Source organism: Centropristis striata, chromosome 15 (genome assembly GCF_030273125.1).
Source record: "Centropristis striata isolate RG_2023a ecotype Rhode Island chromosome 15, C.striata_1.0, whole genome shotgun sequence".
In the NCBI taxonomy this organism is placed as follows: domain Eukaryota; kingdom Metazoa; phylum Chordata; class Actinopteri; order Perciformes; family Serranidae; genus Centropristis; species Centropristis striata.
This window is the reverse complement of record NC_081531.1, coordinates 8,179,155-8,198,796: the sequence shown is the minus strand read 5'-3', so window position 1 is coordinate 8,198,796 and position 19,642 is coordinate 8,179,155. Positions and strand designations below refer to the sequence as shown.

Below are 19,642 nucleotides of genomic sequence, written 5' to 3'. Positions count from 1 at the left end.
CAAAGACACACATTTGCCTTTTTCTCTGCATCTTGACAACACATTCCAAATTTGTGACATTAATAGTGCAACAAATTCCTTTCCAGATTTGTTTAAACAGTGAAAATAATTGAGTTGCCTATTACCATATTTGTCATTATGACAAATACATCACATCTGGTTTTCCATGATGTCACAGCAATATTTTTGTATCTTGTTTTATATTCATTTGTTCAGGAAATATGGTCAAAAAAGGTTAAATGCAATGAAGGACACCCTATTAACAGAATAGAATTGTTAAATGGGTTTTAACCTAGCCAAGTAACAAAAAACAAGCTTTATAAAGTTAGATACTTTTTCAGATTTCTGTTTTCAGTCACATTATATTTTGTTTTTCACGTTTTTCAAGTCACTTCTTGTCACTTAACCCATGAGAACCCATGGGTTGATTAATTTTTCTTTTTCGTTTTCTTTTTCTTTTTCTTAAAATATCAATTTCCCATGGGTTATTATGGGTTAAAGAGTGAGTGGTAATTGTCAAAGAAATCTAGTGCAGTAAAAAATACTATATTGGAGCCAGTCTGATGTGTCTTCATCTATAAAAACAATCATCATAGATAATCAATGCATTTTTAAATTGTTTTAATGAATGTCAGGTCCTCATTTCTCTGATGGTAAATGTGGGTCTCATCCAATCCTCAAATAGTCAACAGTGATTGATGGTGTGAGCCAGTGGAAGAACCATGAGCTAAGAGGATTTTGACAGGCCTCATATATTAAGACCAGCAAGGTTCTTTCAGTCCATGCTGTCATTATTATAGGTACAAGCCTCAGTCATATTGATCTTGTATAATCAATCACTCTAATTCACATTTCTGCTTTCAGAACAGTTTCATCTCCCCAGTGAATTGTATCATCACATTATTCTGTAGTTCTGTATATACTGCTTCTTTCTTTAATCTGACAGCTGGAACACTATTTATAATTCAGGCCAGCTCTTGAACAGGGGGTTATGTGTCACAATTTAGCACCGAATAGGCCACGGGCTTGTCGTGCAGTAACATGCACTTTAAAACATTAACCACTTGTTGATGAATATTTAACCTCCCACACATGCGTGTTAAAGCCACTGAAGTCCCCTCTATACCTTTGATTAATACCATCGACAAAATCGCATTTGCCAAGAGAATATAATAGGAAAGAACAAAGTGACTCTAACTCTGCACAGCTACAGAGGGGAATACCTAAGTAAGGACTATTGTTCTGCACTCACAGTGCAAGTAATAAGGGCTATTATAGGGCTTGTAGGCAGACCTGTAGGGGGAGGAAAATGAGCTCATCCTTGTATTGAGAATCTCTTTGTAGCTATAAGTACCCAGCAATTCAACTTGCATTACGCTCATAGTGTCATTACATCCCACTTGAGTCTACAACTTGACAAGTAGAGATAATAATGATGAAGATGAACACAAATACGATAAAGGTAAAAGATGGTAACAGGCAGGTGTGCGATAATATGAGGATGTGTATGTTTCTATTTTGTGGATCTGATTCTCTAATTACCACCATCTGCTGAGTTAAACGCTGCAGAGGAAGAGAGGGAGTGAAGTGTTGCGTTCTGACTTGACAAATAAAGATAAATAAGTGTTGTAACAGGAGATGTGCATTTTGTTTCTTTTCAAAGTAGCACCAGTTGCAGAATGACTGGCCTGCGATTGACTTCTCCCAAGGGCTTTATCCTATTATGAGCTCTTTTCAGGCTTGCATGGTATGCAGAAAATACCTGCACCATAAAAAAAAACTGTTAATCTTTATAAAAGCCAATTGGGAGGTATTTTCACATAGGTATTTTCTAACACACTGTCATTTTTTCTATGCTCGCTTTGTTTATTTTCTTCCAGGTTTTTTTGTTTTTTGTCCCTCAAAGCTCAGTGATTGACCTTTACGCCTGTCACAGATGGGGGTCAAGGGTCCATTATTATAGCTGCCTGGAAAAGCCACATTTGGAAGGGATTAGCTTTGACCCCTTTGTGGAGGCTGGAAGCCGTACACTGTAAAAAAAAATCAGTTTAATTTACGGTAAAATACCGGCAGCTCCGGTTGCCAGAACTTCACCGTAATAAATAAAGTGAATGGTTTTCTGCTGTAAATTTAAATGTAAATATCAGCAAAAACTGTCATCTAGACTGAATATTCCTGCTATTTTTATGGCAATTGTGTCATTCATGAACACATCATGGTATTTCTCTATTAACTTTCCATGAAAATGTTATATTTTAACAGCAAAACGGTGTTTCTTCCAGTTTATGACAGAAAAAAGGAAAAAGTTTGGTGCTATTCTTTGATTAATAGTAATTAAAAATGTCTAATACGGTGATATACAAGTTTTCATTTTACACCCCATTTCTGATGTATTTGACAGTGTTTTACTGTTATTTCTACAAACATTTTTACAGTGTATATACTTCTCCTGCAGCCAAAAAACAGTCCTATTTTCACTTTATCAAACCCCCACACGCAGAGTGTTGTGTGACAGTGAATGAAGTTGTGGAGGCAGAGAAAGTTAGGGCGAAGGTGTAATTAAAGCTGATTATGGTGAGGCAGAGGGGAGGATAGGGCAGCACATTTGTCTTCCCCATCTAATGAGTGGTGGCTGGGAGAGCCGAATTAGCCGCCTTTGCTGTCGTCTCTCCCCTGCCACGCCACTTTGTCACAAGGACGCTCCTCCTTGAAGATGAGACAGGGTCAAGTGCATGTGTATCCCCTGGTATTATTCTTACAGGCTGCCGGGGTCCCTGTTCCACGGGTGCTGGGAATTGAGGCACTTTAGCAAGCTCTGAGCCACACCACTCAACCTCTGCATCATTAAACCAGGCTAAAAATACACAGCCCACCCATGGTCGCCTGTTCACAGAGGAACAGTTCACTGGCATGCTGAAACAATCGCTGACTGCTGTTTATTAGAGGTGTGGCACCACCATTTCTCACTCCCTCTTTAAATTTGATCAGTGCTACGGCAATACAGTAACAGTATGCTCAGCAAGCTATTATTAAGTGCCCTTCTCTTTCACCCACTATAATCAATATTGATAGCACATAGAAATTCACACTGTTGTGTTCACATTGTTGTCAATGCTCATCCCATGGGCATTAATGGACATAGCAATCAATACGTGTTGGTGTAAAGCTGGTGTGACATCTGCTACAAGGCAGTACTGATGACAACGTCCATACTGTGAAACTAAACATATATATATATTGCAACAGCTGATAATTTTATCATCAATTGATTTCACTATTATTTCGTCCATGAAATGTTTGGAAATAGTGAAAAATGCTCAAGGTGACATCTTCAGATGGCTTTTTTTCGACGAGCCCAAACCTAATAATGGAGTATAAAATGCATAAATGTTTTATTTTGTTGAACTATTTGACTTATTATCATAATTAACATTCATTCATTATCCTTCTCCGCTTATCCGCACTCAGGTCGCTGGGGTCTGACATTGGGCGAGAGGCGGGGTTCACCCTGGACGCCAGACTATCACAGGGCTAACACTTAGAGACAGACAACCAAACTCTCATTCACTCCTACGGACAATTTAGGGTCACCATTCATTCATTCATTCATTACCATTAACCGCTTATCTGCAATCGGGTCGCGGGGGGCTGGAGCCTATCCCAGCTGTCATTGGGCGAGAGGCGGGGTACACCATGGACAGGTCGCCAGACTATCGCAGGGCTAACACATAGAGACAGACAATCACACTCTCATTCACACCTACGGGCAATTTTAGAGTCACCAATTAAACCTAAGTGCATGTTTTTGGACTGTGGGAGGAAGCCGGAGAACCCAGTGAGAACCTACGCTGACATTAGGAGAACATGCAAACTCCACACAGAAGAGCTGCAGGCTGGAGTCGAACTAGCCCTCTTGCTGTGAGACAAGAGTGCTAACCACTACACCACCGTATAACCCGTAATCAACATTATTAGTTATCATAATAGAAACCCTGCTGACACTCTTGTGAATATAATGCTCACCTTTAAACCAACAGTGCTTTTCAATAATGACACTGAACAACCTGCATTAAATAAGTCATTTAAAGGTAGCTGAACAGCTGGCTTCAAATCTGCTCAGTGTGAATACATTCAGACCTGGCAAATGATTCTATGGATTTTGAGTAACTGCACTCTTACATAATCATGTTTCTCTCTCACGGGCAACACCATATCAATACGATAAATCATGCAGCAGCCGTGTATCAGCTACAGAACCCTTACTTTACACTTGTTGGCTCAAATGTGAAGCTTTGTCAAATCAATCACTTTGCATAGCAAGAATAGCACTTAGGCTGTTTCTTTGGACTTGCATTTCATTGGGCGCTGCAAACACGTGACACCAGTGACCCCACAGGTGCGAGTAATTGACTGATTGCCAGGGTCAACATGAATAAAAACACAACTCAGAGAACCAGCTTTGGAAGGTAAACCTTTTCCATGCATTGAAAATACATTATGCTTATGTGGTGGTTTATTATTCATTGCTACAGTACTTTAAGGTCAGCCTTCTCTGGTAGTGTTTGTTGAATGGGGAGATGTGTTAGTTGGCCCTGGGGGTCCCCGAAGCAAAAGCTTTTCATGAGCCAGATGATAATCAGACACCTGAGTTTATAGCCTACAGACTCGCATGTATATCTTAATAAATGATTCAGGTAATACCAGACTATGGTGGTGAACTGAAACACTGTAACCTACATGTTTAAATTAAAGTCTTGTTTTTTTCTCACTTGTCGCCTTCAATGAAAAAAATAATATATTTTTTATCCGTTTATTGCAAAATTAGCGCGAGCTTGTTTAACAGCTTTATGAGCGTTATTTGCATACTTGTCAAGTTCCTGTTTGTTCACGTAATTATGCAAATAAATGCATATTTTTCATTAACATCTCTTCTGATATAGCTGTGGTTCATAAAGCCATGGCCAACCACTATCGCAGAGTGTTATTTTTTTTATTCAGCCAGCGTTATCATTACATACACAAACTTATCACATCATACTTGTACACCTAGTCACAGTGTTTGTTTTGTCAAAAAACTGTACGGTAAACAAATAAAGACGTTTGGATTTTTTTTTCCTTAGTAAAAAAAAAAAGGTGTGTAAAGTGGCTATGTGTGGCTTTGGTTCCGCTGTGTTCCTGGTTATAGCGTCTCTTTATTGTAACTCGGAGCCAAATATCCACAGACAGCACTATTTGCGCCGAGGAGGAAGCGTGCAGCCTGTAAAGCGGCACTGCGGCATCGCCGTATCACTGCGCCCCGGTCCCCCTTCTCCGGGATCCTGAAGCTCGGATCTGGGGAGAGAGGAGGAGGAGATACCCTATGGTTTTCCTTTGCGGGATTTATTTTGTCAGCTCCAAATCTTCTTGTGCGTTATCTTTTAATAGTGACCGAAGGCCTGCAACTTGTCCGGACGGTCCCTCCCCACTCGCAAGGGTTTGCATTTCTTCGTTTTGCATGACGTGTCTTGGAGCAAAAAAAAAAAAAAAAAAAGAGAGAGAGAGAGAGAGAGAGGCTTGCTTTTGTTGTGTGTCTTACAGTGGAAAATGAAGCTTGGAGAGCCGGAGCAGGAGGCAGTGCCAGTCCGCTGCTGCTGTTGTGGGCTGGACTGGATTACAGAGCCTGAGATCTCTACTGACAGCACTGGCAGACAAAAAGGGACTGTGAGCGAAGACAAGGGAAAGAGTCTTTTACTGAGCTAGAAAAGCCAGGGCGAGTGCTAAAATACATTTTTTCTCCAATAAGCGATATTTTGGGAGCTATTTGTGCAGTGTGTGTGTGTCATTAGATGAGTGCTGGCACGGGGCATCAGGTTAAAGGCATAGGTACTGGGAGGTTTCGGACCGTTATTATAGTAAAGGTGGATTTACCTCTTTTTTTTTTTTGATTGTTAGAAGGCAAAACATCTGCATGGAAGGAATATTTTTATATGGTTGCTGCATAGTTAAAATGTGGCTTGCTGGCTTGTTGGATGTGCCTTTGTTATATGTGCAGTTAATGCAAAGGCTTTTTTGTAAATGCTTGTAATTGTGCATGTCTAAAAAAACATTTGTGACTTTGCAGGCTGTAGCAAAGCATTTGGGGGACTACATGTATGCTGCAGAATCCAGATGAGCTACATTACATGACAACCTGTGTCCAAGGAGACAATGTAAAGTTGAAGATGGTGGTTGACTGTGGCAGATTGCTTTTGGTTTGTGTGTTGATGCAGAAAAGGTGTGATTCCTCTCTGTTTGAAATGTCCAGCAGCATTTGGAGGCATGCTTATTCAGAGAAAGGCTTTGTAAAAGCCTGCAGTTTGTTGGTTCAGTTTTCTTCCACATGGAATACCATTTCTATGATGTAATGGATGAGAATTGATATTCTGGACACATAGACAAGCCATATGTGTTTTCGGACTACAATGCCAGAATGACTTTCAGTGGCTTTAGGCCTAGACTTTCAGCTATGCCTTGAGAATGATCAAGAATAAGACTGCAAGCTGTTGAATGTTGCATCCTGATATCATTAAGCAGCCAGATGCCTTTAGTGTCAGACAGTGAAGGTATGCCATGTTAAAATCTTTAGTAATTGCAGGATGGCATCATCAATGGGTCTTGACATTTGTGTCTTTCTAGTTGAATTAGACCTGCTCTTATTCAAGACAGAGACAGAGATATTGCTGGTTTTGATATGTGGAAAATGTTAGTGAAATGTTACATCCAAGGTGACATTTAAAAGAAATGTGACAGTTAATACAATTAATTTGAAAATGTAGACAGATTTTTAAAAAAGGTGTCTACAAGTTAGAGTTGGTTTAATCAAGAAAAGCTTTTAAATCACTATTATGTTGATAAATGACATACTGTGCCATACGTTTGCTGGTTAAAAATGATCATGCCTTAACTTTACTTTGATATTTTAGATATTACACCATGCCTCAAAATTAAACTTAATTTCTATTGTCATTATGAAATATGGATCAAATGCCACTGAAATGTACCTTAATTGTATTAATGAATGCATTTAGCAAATGAAAAACACCTGCAAAAGTAGGAGGATAGATCGTAATGACGGTTGATTGTTCTTAATACATTTGTTTTAATTAAGGCTTTATTTCAGGCTCAATTTGTTAAATAATTGTAGTAGGATCAGTGTAGTGATACATTGTCACACTTAATACTGGCATTTATACAGATATACATAGTCTCTGTACTTTGTTACAGAAAATAAGCAGTGACTGTGCCAAAAACAGCAAGTTCACGTTGAGAGGCTTAAAGTTGCAAAGTAAACATTTTGGCACATAACTAATTAAAGGAATTTAATCATTAAAATAACAGTTTAGGTTACAAGCTTGGCAGAAGCATGATAGACACTAATAAAAGAGCACTTATAGCACCTAATCGCCTCATCTCAGGGCTTAATGACCAGGCAGTAAGAACACACAGTGTACTTAGCAGATGAGGATGTAGCCACCCTTATAAAACATTCATCTTGTATTATGTAGAATGGTAACAGTGTATATTATACCGCACCTTTTTGGAAAATGGGTCATTGACTAAATGCACAGTTGAACTTGCTGAGTGAACATGTTGCAAATGCTACTCTCTCTCTCTCTCTCTCTGTCTTTATCTTGCAGGAGGGAGAGTTTGCTGACCTTGGGTAAGAGGAGTAGGTTCCTGCAGAAGAAAGATGTGGCGTCACCTGCTCAACTCACCGTGGTGGGACATGTTCACTGAGCAGACATTTGCTTTAACTTGAAGAGCTCTTCCTCTGGCGGAATTGACAGCTTGGTGATAACGCGTTTAATAGATCATTTTACACCTCTGTCGTAGGATTTGATGGACTGCCTTTGGGGATCTTTGCTTGGAACCCGGCTCGGTTCAGTGACTCAATGAAGTTTCGCTTTTCCTATAAAAGGCTTCATCTGTTGGATATTACACGGTTACCTTGGATGTAATACGTTAAAAACATTGGCTTGGATATTGCGGAGGTTCTCCTTTGGGGATTTGACACAAGCGGAGGTCAAGCGGCGCCAGTGTTTGGCCCTCGAAGAGTTTGTTTCTCCGTTAAAAGGTGGGTTTATCTGGATGTTTCCCATGAAGGACATGGATGGCCCTCGATCTAGCGGCCTCCGCAAGAAGAGGAAGTCAAGGTCGGTGAGGGATCGGGACAGGAGATCAAATGGGATAAGGAACAACCATGTTAAGGGCTCCGTCTTTCGCTTCTCCTCCGACTCGGAGCGAGAGGGCGGCAGGGAGCCCTCCTCATCCCGCCCTCGACCCCCGCGGAGAAAGCGGAAGGAGTCTACTTCTGCTGAAGAGGACATCATCGACGGCTTCTCCATCACCGGGTTTGTGACCCTGGAGGCTCTGGAGGTGAGTCAATCATAGTTATATTACCTTCAACTCTCTCGAACTTTGTGTGTGCGTTCAGCTTCGCCGTGACAATCCAGTCAAAAATCTCTTAACGCTGTGTAAAGATGTGTTTATTATCGTGTGCCTCTTTGACTGGGCAGGCCCAGTGTTTTGGCTCCTGCCTGCATATTTGGCTGTTTGTGTGAGTTGGAGTTGAACAGATGTAGCTTTAAATGTAGCGCTGCAGCCAGAGATTACTATCTGTGTCACTGAGAGGCTGTTGTTGGTGTGTGTACTGCTCTGGATTTGTTTTCAACAAGAGTTTTCCAGCAAAGCTGTTCACCAGATGAGGGATGTTCAGCTACGGTTGTAGTGGCTGTTGTGCCTTTGTAAGCTTCAGAGTAAAAGAGCAATTTGATCTATGTTACAACAGTTTATTCAGAGTGGGAGTAATTTATTGTGCACTGGCTATCCATTTTTCTTGGACGGCAAACTGGGCACAGGCTGCCTTCCAACAATATAGTTTTGAATTATGACTTGCACGAGCAGGCATTTTATATGGCACGACTGCCATATTTTTCTATAATGGTAACTTATGGTGACAAATTAAAGGAAAGGTGTCTTAGTAAGGTGTTGAAGCACCACGAGCCTTTAAAACAGCCTCGGTGCTCCTTGACATAGACCATTCTTCCTTCATGTGGTGTTTGGATTGTGGTGCAGAGCGCTCTAACACATTGGTCTAAACTTTGCTGCAGGTGTCCATTAGGTGGCTGAGACAGCCTTAGAGCATGATTCACATATTTTTGTGACTGCAGTAGTGTGTTCTCCACTCTTCAGGTGTTTCTTTTAAACCGGTCTGTATGTGTTAGGTTTTGTTCATTTCAAGGGAAATCTTTTTAAAAACTGTTCATTTAGAAACATTTCAGGATACCTGTTATAGCTTTTTTAGTATCATGTTTGCCCCGATGTTCTTTCAGCAGGATGTGAAAGTAGTTTGCATCTTCACAAGGTCTTCACAAGGGGGTGTCGCCTCCAGTCTGACTTGTGCTCTCAAATATATGCAGTGTGATACCAATCTCTTGTTTGCTGGTGCACCAAGCTCAAGGATATGTACAGTAGCACCTCACTGTATCCCTTCGCTAGTCAGAGCAACACTTTCAGAGAGTTATTGTTATTCAGAGTTACTCTATTTGACGTTCTTGTGCCTGCACATGCTTTCTCTTCCTCTGGTTGTGTTTGACCTTCTTCATTATGTTCTGTCCATTGATGTCTTTGTGTCAGTCTGCTGAAGTGCTGCTATTCACAGCGTGAGTGTTTAGTTAGATGACAACTCAGAAATCAAGTAGGTGAAATGTAAAGCAAGTAGCTTTCAGTTCAGTTCTGTTCAGCTTTTTTATTTCGTACATGTGCGAGTAACACAACAAAGTAAATTCAAAAACAAACAAATCCAATGAGAATAATCAAAAGAAAAATAGCAATAGTCAAAACAAAAGCTATAATGTGAACGCAACATGTCTGAAAAGGAGTAGGATGAAGCATATGCTTATTTAAACCTACCCCTTCTCCACTACTCAATTAACATTTTTTTCCCCTAAACATACATATTTACATCATACAAATTTACAAAAAAATAGAAATTAAATAGATTGAATAAACAAATACATAAATCATTTATCATTTATGAAAAAAACCTGGTTGTTAATGCCCTTCTTGCTCCCTGTACCTTGTGAAAACCATGTGTTTGTACTGCTTTTTAAACTGGATCATGCTTGGATATTGCTTTTGAGTTTGTAAGGTAATTGTATTAAGAAAAGAAAAGAGCTTTAAAGATGCATTGCTTTGAATAAGGTTTATTTTCAGTGTTGATCTCAGTTGTTTGACTTTCAAAAACGTGTTACTTTTTTGGTTTCTTATTCACAATCTCTAGTTGAAATCAAATGGATTTATTCTTGAGAGCTGCACTTAAAAGCAACAAGGTGTCTTCCTTACTTGTTTGAATGGAATATAAAAGTAAGCCCCACTCTCTTAGTTCATGTTCGACTGGTGGTATTCAAGTCACTATTTCAGGTCTCTTAATTATTAAAACAAACAGTATATGATGTTCTATCAGTTCATAAATATGTAATGGATTTAAATGAAAGAGGAAATGATACTGTTGCATTAGGAGACCTGATTGTAACAGACTTCCAGTTTTGTCTTCACTGTATTGTCACCACACAAAACATTTTTTCTGCCTTTTACTGAATGAAAATACAGTCTAATAAATCAAAAATATGTTGCAATATCAAATTACTTTAATATCAAATCGCAGTGATTTGGAAGGCACCTCTTATAAAACAGTCTTGTCACAGAGTGGTTTCCTGAGTAATAAAACTGCACAGAGTTCAAGTACGAGCAAGAGAAAAACAAATTATGTTTGTGTTTGTGTGCGAGTGCAAATGTGTACACACAGGAGGGTTTTTGTGAGATTGTGACTGAACTTATTAATACAGTGTCATCTCACAGGGAAGTGAAGGGAGATGGCAATATTGTGTTGTATTACTTCTTACAGTTTGTTGGAGAGCTTTAAATATAGCAGCTTGTTGCCCAGTGTCTCACATGTAATGACGAAGCTGGATTCATTTGTCTGAACTCACTAGAAGTGGAACCCAAACTTTGATGGATGCTTCATTACTTTGACAATTAGATCCTCAATTAACTGATTGTTTGATCAATAAAATGTTTTGTTCAATGAACTGCCAAGAACCAAGCAACCTGTAAATAAAGGGAGGTTGTTACATCACTGAACTCACATGACGGTAGTATCGTACATGGATTTGATAGTAATTTAACATATTTGTTGTCACTTACTAACCAACCATCAAAATTAATGATATCTAATAGGGTTGTGAATGATAAATTGATGTGACCGGATATTCGGTTTAACAAGTGAGAGATACGGCTGCGTCGGTATTCGCCTCCTCAATCGATACAAATCGGCCATGAATTCCTAGATTAATAGGTTGTAGAGTCATGGATCGGATATCGTGAGACTTGGAATCTGTTGGCGGCTTCACTAGGGTGGCCGTTCGTCTGGTTTTAGGCCGGACTGTCCAGCTTGTAAATGCCCTGTCCGGCTGCAGGAGCAAGGGTCCGCCTTTTGACACTTTACTGTGTTAGTTGAATACTTACTGGCTAAAAATGTGTGTCAAAAAAGCTGTGTCAAAATAAGTAATTGAATATTATTGTCAGTAGGTGGCGCTAATCTCAGAATTTTGATTGCTTTTATAAATATGCACCTTTTTCCACTTAAGTTACTGGTGCTCTGTTTGTCTCTTAACTAAGTCAACGTTTGCACATTGTTAAGTTAACGTTAGCATCTATATCTCTGCTTCAGACGTGTAAAATTAATTTGGTGAGTGAACCTTTAATATTAGTAAAACATTGTAGGAAATTATATTAAAACACCTAAAGGCTAAAGAGTCAGGCTTGTGATTGAATGGTCGGTGGTTCAAATGTCTCGATCAGTCCTGGAAATGTAGGCTTTGAATAATAATGCAATCCAACAATTACTGCCTCTGAAGTGCCCCTGAGTGAGCCACTTGACCCCTGTTTCCACCTTTAAAATGATGGCGGAGGGTTAATCAAGAACTAACTGATACAGAAGGAAACAAGTACAATCTTGTTAAATCCACACCAAATTTCTTTTTTGAAACAGTATTTTGGCTTTTGTCCCTCTGTAATGACTCTGAGATGACCATTTATTGAAGATCTTTTCAAACTAATTGTGTCAAAAGGACAAAAAAAATCCACCCATAATCTCTGATTCTTCAGGATAGTGGATTATCTTCAATTATGGATCAGACTTGTCGGGGCTTTTCTTGCATTTCATTGCTTCCGTAGCTTATGTAATTGGATTTCTGTTTATCCGATATTTTTCAGTGTAATTTTCACAGCAATTATTCTTCAGTTTTCTCTCTATTGTATGTAATATCTAGGCCGTGTGGGTCTGACTTTGACAACCCTTTCTTTGCAATATTGATCTGTGTTATTTATGTCTTTTAACATGGTTAAAATAGTCTATAGAGTGAATATATGGAGCTATGCACAAGCATATCACAGCACCAGTGGCTCTTTTTCTGTCTGGGTAAAGTTAAATTCTGATGAGGTCAGACCCCTGGAGGTATATGCTAGTGCTCTCCATCTGTCACCACAGTGCTGGAGCAACACTGCTCCCAGGCCTGCTTTTCATGTGCATTGCTGATATCTTAGCTTTGCATTTCTCTTTTGCAGTCTCAGGGCTGAAGCGTCCACGATGAGACTCTTTAGTTTCTCAAGTTGCTTTGGTGGTTATTCTGTAACATTGTTGTCCTGATTACTGGGCTGTTTGCTGGTGTTGCATTTTGGAGTGAAATCCTTGAAATACTTGAACAACAGAAAGCACATCGCTGCTCTTTGGTGTTTGTTGTTTGCTCGTTTTTCTCATCAGTCTCAGACAGTCTACATCTACAGCCAAGTCTTAATATAACAATGATTTGCTTTCCACTCATGCATGATGAAGGACGTGCTTCAAAAATACACACTGTGGTAACCATATTCATATATTTTGGACATGCCCTAAAGTGACAAAAATTCTGGGATGAGGTTTTTGATGCACTTGGAGTATTCTCTATATTAGTAGTATTTTCTAGTATTCCAGAAAAGTTTTAATAAAGATCCCAAGATGGTAATGTTTGGACTAATACCAGATTACATAACTGGAAGGGTTAGAAATATGACTGATTTCTGCTCTTAAATGTATTACTGTTAAATGGTTCAAACCCGACCCTCCAACATACAATATGTGGAATGAGAAGGTCTGGGAAACCTATCACATGGAACAAATAACTTACTCATTTAGGCTTCAAAAAGATATATTTGTTAACAGATGGAGACCTGCCATGACCATACTAATGCAATAATCTCATGTTATCTTTATTTTATTTGACTTTATTTCACTTCATTTAATTTTATTTATTTTCATTTACACAGTTCATTTTTTAAATACTTAATGTTTGTTTGTGTTACTTTTCTTTAACCATATAATTCATACATATTTGACCTGATGTATATACTTTAAAGCTGTATTAAGCAAATCACAAATGAAAAACAGCAGACTAAATGTGAATTTGTATGTATATATGTCTGTATAAGCTGCAAAAATTGAAATAAAATTTAAGTTAAAAAAAAATGCACACTGTACAAGTTTAAGATTGTGCATCAGAAATCCCTTTCGTAAAAAAAATACACCATCTTAGCTGTATTTCTGTGATTGTGACTAAGAATAGCTGCCTTCCTGTTTCTCTCTTAAACTGTCCAAAAGAAAAGAAAACTCAGTAAGACCATATGAAATTGACTTGAATAACGGTTTAGCAGTAAATAAACAGGCTCTGTTCTTTGTGATGAGAAGGCTGGTTTATATTTGCCAGATAAAGTGTGTTTGTGTGGCTCTTGAATGTGAAATACAATATTTCAAGCATCCAAGGCACATTTCAATACTTTTACTCTCAAAGGTGTACATCCATACTTGGCTACTGCATCGAATTGTAAGCCCCTAATAACAAGTATCTGTCAGGTTACAAATGACAACAGTGGAAAGCTACTGGTTGCCATGCAACCAGTGGCACCATGTGAGTTTTGCGGAAATTATGTTCTGTCATTTATGTGAGAATTTCGGGGCACAGATGAAGTGATTGGCCTTATCTACAGGTGGATTTGGTGCTCCAGCAATGTAATGTTAAATGTGATAATGAGACCCATCACAAGTCCTATGACTTCCTCCGCTGCTCTCACTCATATGCTGGCTCCCTAAATTGCCACTCAGTCATGCTCTAAGGCATTTAGATATCCTTTTACTGACTGGAGAAACTCCGTCAAGTTTCGTGCTGGGTAGTTTTTTCTTTGCATTTGGAGATTTTTTGGGTAAGCAGATTAAAGGAACTGACAGAACAGATCTGTATTTACTGCAAGCTTATTGGTGTAATACTGTAGTGATGTCGTTGGCACTGCCTAAGCATGCTACAATTGACCATTTGCTTGCTGTTTCCATTTTGTGTGTGTGTCTCAGAGTTTGAGCTCCGTGTGCTCGTTTTCCCAAACCTAAACTCTTTCACTTTAAATTGAGCAAGAACGACGTAGACAAAAATACACCCATGTATTGAGGAGTATTCTTCCATTGTAGTGAGATCAAAGTACACAGCGGCAGCTGTCCTTTTGAAGAAGTGGGTTTGGAGATGGAGGCCAGAGCAACAACCTATTACAGCACTTGAAGGAATTACTAAATAATTTAGTACCTTCTCCCCTAAAACCTTTGCTGTGTTTTACCCATTTCACATGAAAGGTGTTCCTAACCTCAGCCCCCCTTGCTGACCACAACCCCTTAAAATGCTGGCTTAGTTAACCCTTTGATGCACAACATATAAACACCTTCCAATCCACAATGCACAACACACATTCATTTCCCATGTGATTTCATGCTGGCTGTGTAACTATGTTTGTCTTATTTTTAAGGTTTGACTTTAAAAGAGTTGTTAGAACCACCAGATTACATTGGAAAATCACATATAACATTTGAGACTTATTAGAGCCATTAAATAATAATTTTCATTGGAAAAAACACCAATTTAACAAAATAGGATAGTTAATATTTGTGTCTTCTTTGTCAGGTTTTATTACAACAGATCATTATATCCATTTTTCCTTTCATACTTTATGAAAAAAAATAGTTTTTGTATTATTACATCAAGTTTACACACATGGGTTAAAAATGACCTTGTGCATTAGAAGCGTAGTGATACAAAAAAGGGTTTTTATTCAAAAAGTAAGAAATGAAAACAAAAAATTAGGATTTATGGTGATCAAAAACACGTTAATTGAGGAAAACCTGCAATACTGAAATTATGAAATTCATTTATTGCAAAAACATAGAATATAAAAACTTAGTCGGGTCACTTTAGACCATGTTGTGCATCAAAGGGTTAAACTGCTGCTCATTATTCCCCAATAGTTAGTTAGTTAAATGTCTTTTGTTTGTACAGTGCACACACACAAATAAATCCCCCCTATTCATTCTGCATTAATGCCTAATGCAGGCTTGATCAGGCTCCTGTCCAATCACAGCCTTTGCTTTCCCAATTTCCCTTTCACTGCTGTTCAACAATGTGCCTGAAGGCTAGACTGACTCCTGTTTTTTTTTTTTTAACTAGAATAACAACACCTCATCTTCTTGCTCAGCAGGTTAACAGCAGTCTATTACATGATTGACTGCCTGTGATAATACGATGAACAGCACAAAAGCAGCACTGTGTAAATTAGTACATTTGCAGTGTCTGTTCTACTCTGATTTTGCATTTAAAGGTCTGGAAAGACTTCTTAATTCACAATGCCCCACAGAGCTCCTGCAGGCTTTGTTGTTCCTCTAAACAATTTTCCTCTCTAACTTAATTTGTTACACACCATAAAGACAGAAGACAATAGATTCACCTAATGCACAAACAGTGTAGTGCATGGCACTGGGCACATAACTGCACAAAACCACATATGGGTGAGACTGGGAGAGCAGCCTAGAAATGGGATAGACGTGCAGAGCTGACACAAGCAGTTTGGGACCTGCTGTGTTTTTTTTTTGTGTGACTCCATAGATTTAAAAAAAAAAAAAAAAGACAGACTTTTAATCCTCACTTATGATCGTTTAGATATTCTTAATCTATATCAGGGATGGGCAACTGGAGGCCCGGGGGCCGCATACGGCCCGCACCCTCACTTGAAGTGGCCCACAGTACAACTACATGCATTTGAGCATGAAATCTTAAAAGTGCAGTGTGAAAAATGACTTCTTGCAATCAATGTTGGTCTGCTGTTCTTGCACTGAAAAAAAAGAAATCACAGTAAGTGGTTATTTTTTGCTTATTTCTAGATTTAACAATCTTAATTTAAGAAATCTTGTGAAGTGAAATTATCTGTCCATGCAGCAAGATCATCATTTCCCTCAGATTTAGTGTTTTTATCTTGTTTTTAGACACCCCTTTTTTGCAGTGTACATGCATTTGAGCATGAAATATGTTAAGTTACTGCACTGTAAACATATTTAAAATTGCAGAAGTGCACGGTCCTATGTGGCCTATGTGTAGTGTCGATGAAAAATTGTGGCCCCCTCAAGCATTTAAGTTGCCCATCCCTGATCTATAGAGTTGCTTTGTGTAGTTCCAGGAAATATTCCTTTTTAAGTAAATGGATAAATATATTTTGAGATTTTGAGGTGGGTTGGGGAAGTTACACTCTTTTCCTTTCATTAATTATGATAATGTGGTTGGCTTTTGCCCAGTTAGTGATGTAACTTTAAACGGTCATTTAGTTGGTAATTCTGTGATTTAGCTGGCTGTTAGTTGTTGGTTGATCTGTTCAAAACACTTTGGTCCAGATCAAGATTTCCTACAGCAAGTAGAGAAATTATATTGTGTATTTTCTCCCAGAAGATGATTCCTAATGATTCTGGTTTCCCCCTTTTACCAAAACACAGCTTAATTCATAGCTTCTTGAAGATTTTTGGACCATCAGCATTAGTGCTTTTAGCTGTTTCTGTTCATTTGTTGTTCTTTTATGTTTCATTATCTTCATTGGAGCAGGAGACAATTACTAACATGACGAGTGTCAGTTTACGCTGCAAAATCACAGTAACCTGAAAGAAATCCCTCCCTTCTGCAGTCTAGCAAGGAAAAAAGAACCACAAATATGTGCTAAACCAGTTTTTGGCTTTTGTAAGACATTGCATCAGGTTGCACACGAGTACTGGATTTGACATGTCATGCATAACTGCACCAAACAGCAGGCTACTAGCTGCTGACCACCAGAGAGAGGAGATAGTCAATCGATTACAAAGAGCTTTAATGCCTTTCACTGCGGGCTTTACATCACTCTGACAAAACGTCCATAACAGAGTTATGTATAAACCATGTGTCTGCCAGAGGAGAAATGTTTTCATAAGAGCTGTGAAAATCCTCTGCCTGGGCTTATTTTGCCCTCTTACGTTTCATTTCAGCACCACCGATGCACCACCAGGACCTTGTTTGTTCCAATTAAGTGCCAATTTCTATTTACGATTTCTGGTTATTTAATTTTAGGCATCAGCCTCACACCCATCTGTCACACCCACAGTGGGTTTGGAGATGTGACACATTCAAGCCGGGGCAAGCAGAGAATTATAGTTAATGGATTAAGTTGAGTCATCAGCGCGTGTGGGTAGAGGACGGAGTGACGAGGTTCAAGAAAATGATAATAGGTTCATTGATAAGTTGTCAGACCTTTAAATAACCAATAATGGCTAGCTAATTAATGGCTATTGACATTTAAAGTGGAGCAGGAGTTAAAGGACAGGTCTCCGGCCTGAGCTGAGAGCATCAACTGCAGTAATTATGTCAACAACGGGTATCCCTCTCATATATGGCTAAATGAAGATGATGAATTATAGTTTAACAGTCTGGCATTTTTCTCTTCTTCTATGCTGTTCGTGGGATGATGCTGTCGGCTTGCCAGCATTTCAAAAACAATTGATTTTCTTTGGCACAGCCCTCAGAAGTCTGCCTGGAGGAGGACTTGTAAGTGCAGGCAGAGAAGAACACATTGATTGGTACTTCATTGTAAGAAAGAGGCTAATGTGAAATCAAATGTATTGACAGCTTGTTTCCCAAAGACTAGGGGAAAAAAATGACATTTCAAACAATTAAGACACATAAGTATCAAGCCAGGTTTTCTTACAGCTTTGTTCCTGAGAGAATGCAGGTTGATGAACAAGGACACCTTCAGAGAGAGCGTTTCTTTTTTTTCATTTTTTTTGTCATGACAGCTCTCCCTGTGCCATGCTGCCTTGACAGATATTTCTGTCTTGTGAATAATACCATTTTTCCAGCCTTTTAATTAATTTTCCACCTTCCACACATGTATTTATTCCAGTCTCTTGGCAGTAATGTAAGATATTCATTTGGCTGCATTTTGGAGGTGTCAGAGAGTGATATATGGTGTGCATTAATGTGCTGTGACAGCCCAGTGACTGACACATAAATGAAATAAGATGTCACCTCCAGATTAGATAATCTCTCTGGTATTTTGGGATTTCTGCATTTACACATTAACATTTAGATCCTCGTCAAATTCAGTAATCATTCCTCTGTGTGCAGTTAAGTTAGAAGATGAGGTCTCTCATTGGGACACAAACTGAGCTCAGGGCTCCTGTTTAAAGCCTCATTGATCGCCTTACTAGAGTACATTCAGTATCTTGGGTGTCCAATCGACCACTCATGCAGCTAGTCTATCCTGGCGCTCCTTGATATATATTATATACATTATCTTTATTGAAGCAAGAGACGATTACTAACATGACAAGTGTCAGTTTACGCTACAAAATCGAAGTAACCTGAATGCAATCCTTCCCTTCTGCTGCCTAGCAAGGAGCGCTTTTCAACACAGATGCTATCTTTTCCAACAGAAAAATCTTTGTATAAAACAAAAAAAACCAACAAAATCCACAGGTTGAGGGGGTCAGGTAACGATCCTCATTTACTTATTGACTTTGACATTGATTTGGTCGACGTACAAACAAGTTTCCCGCCTCAGCTGGTACTTTGACAGCCTATCAGCTGTCACTAACAAGTGTCCAGCGTGATTGGACTGTATAGAGCAACAGGCCATAAAATCCAGGTGTAAATTCACCTTTGAGGTGTGGAACCATTTTAACATCCTTATGGACATCTATAGACGTCACACAGTCCAATATTCAAGAGTCAAAATCAAAACCCCGTTCTAGTGACTACAAAGCAGATTCAACTGTTTCAGTACTCGTGAAAATCACACAGGGGACATTATAAGGGTTAGTAGAATATTGCAATGTAGGCTTCAGCGCTTTATAGGCCAGTTGTTGATATCTCTTTTCAAACTCTTTTCTAGCTCAATAATTCACAGAAAACACACTATGAAAACCTCCTCTCTAACTTAAATACATGTCAATTATTGTAGCAGAATGTTTGTTTCAGTGGAAACAAGATAGATACAAAAAGTATATCTATCTATCTATCTATCTATCTATCTATCTATCTATCTATCTATCTATCTATCTATCTATCTATCTATCTATCTATCTATCTATCCATCTATCCATCTATCCATCCATCCATCCATCCATCCTGTTTCCACTGAAAGAAAAAAAGTTCTCATATATAGTTGAGGGAGCTTTTCTTTAAAAATATCCTGTTTAAATGTA

General features: G+C 38.8%; 1 protein-coding gene across 1 annotated transcript in view; it reads left to right on the top strand.

Moving 5' to 3' along the window:
- The first annotated feature begins 5,337 nt into the window (after positions 1 to 5,337).
- Positions 5,338 to 19,642, top strand: part of auts2a (activator of transcription and developmental regulator AUTS2 a) — a 402,217-nt gene continuing 387,912 nt past the window's right edge. The window contains 2 exon segments of the mRNA XM_059351017.1: positions 5,338 to 5,473; positions 7,656 to 8,394. Coding sequence (XP_059207000.1) covers positions 8,107 to 8,394 — 288 coding nt within the window. The 5' untranslated portion in view covers positions 5,338 to 5,473; positions 7,656 to 8,106.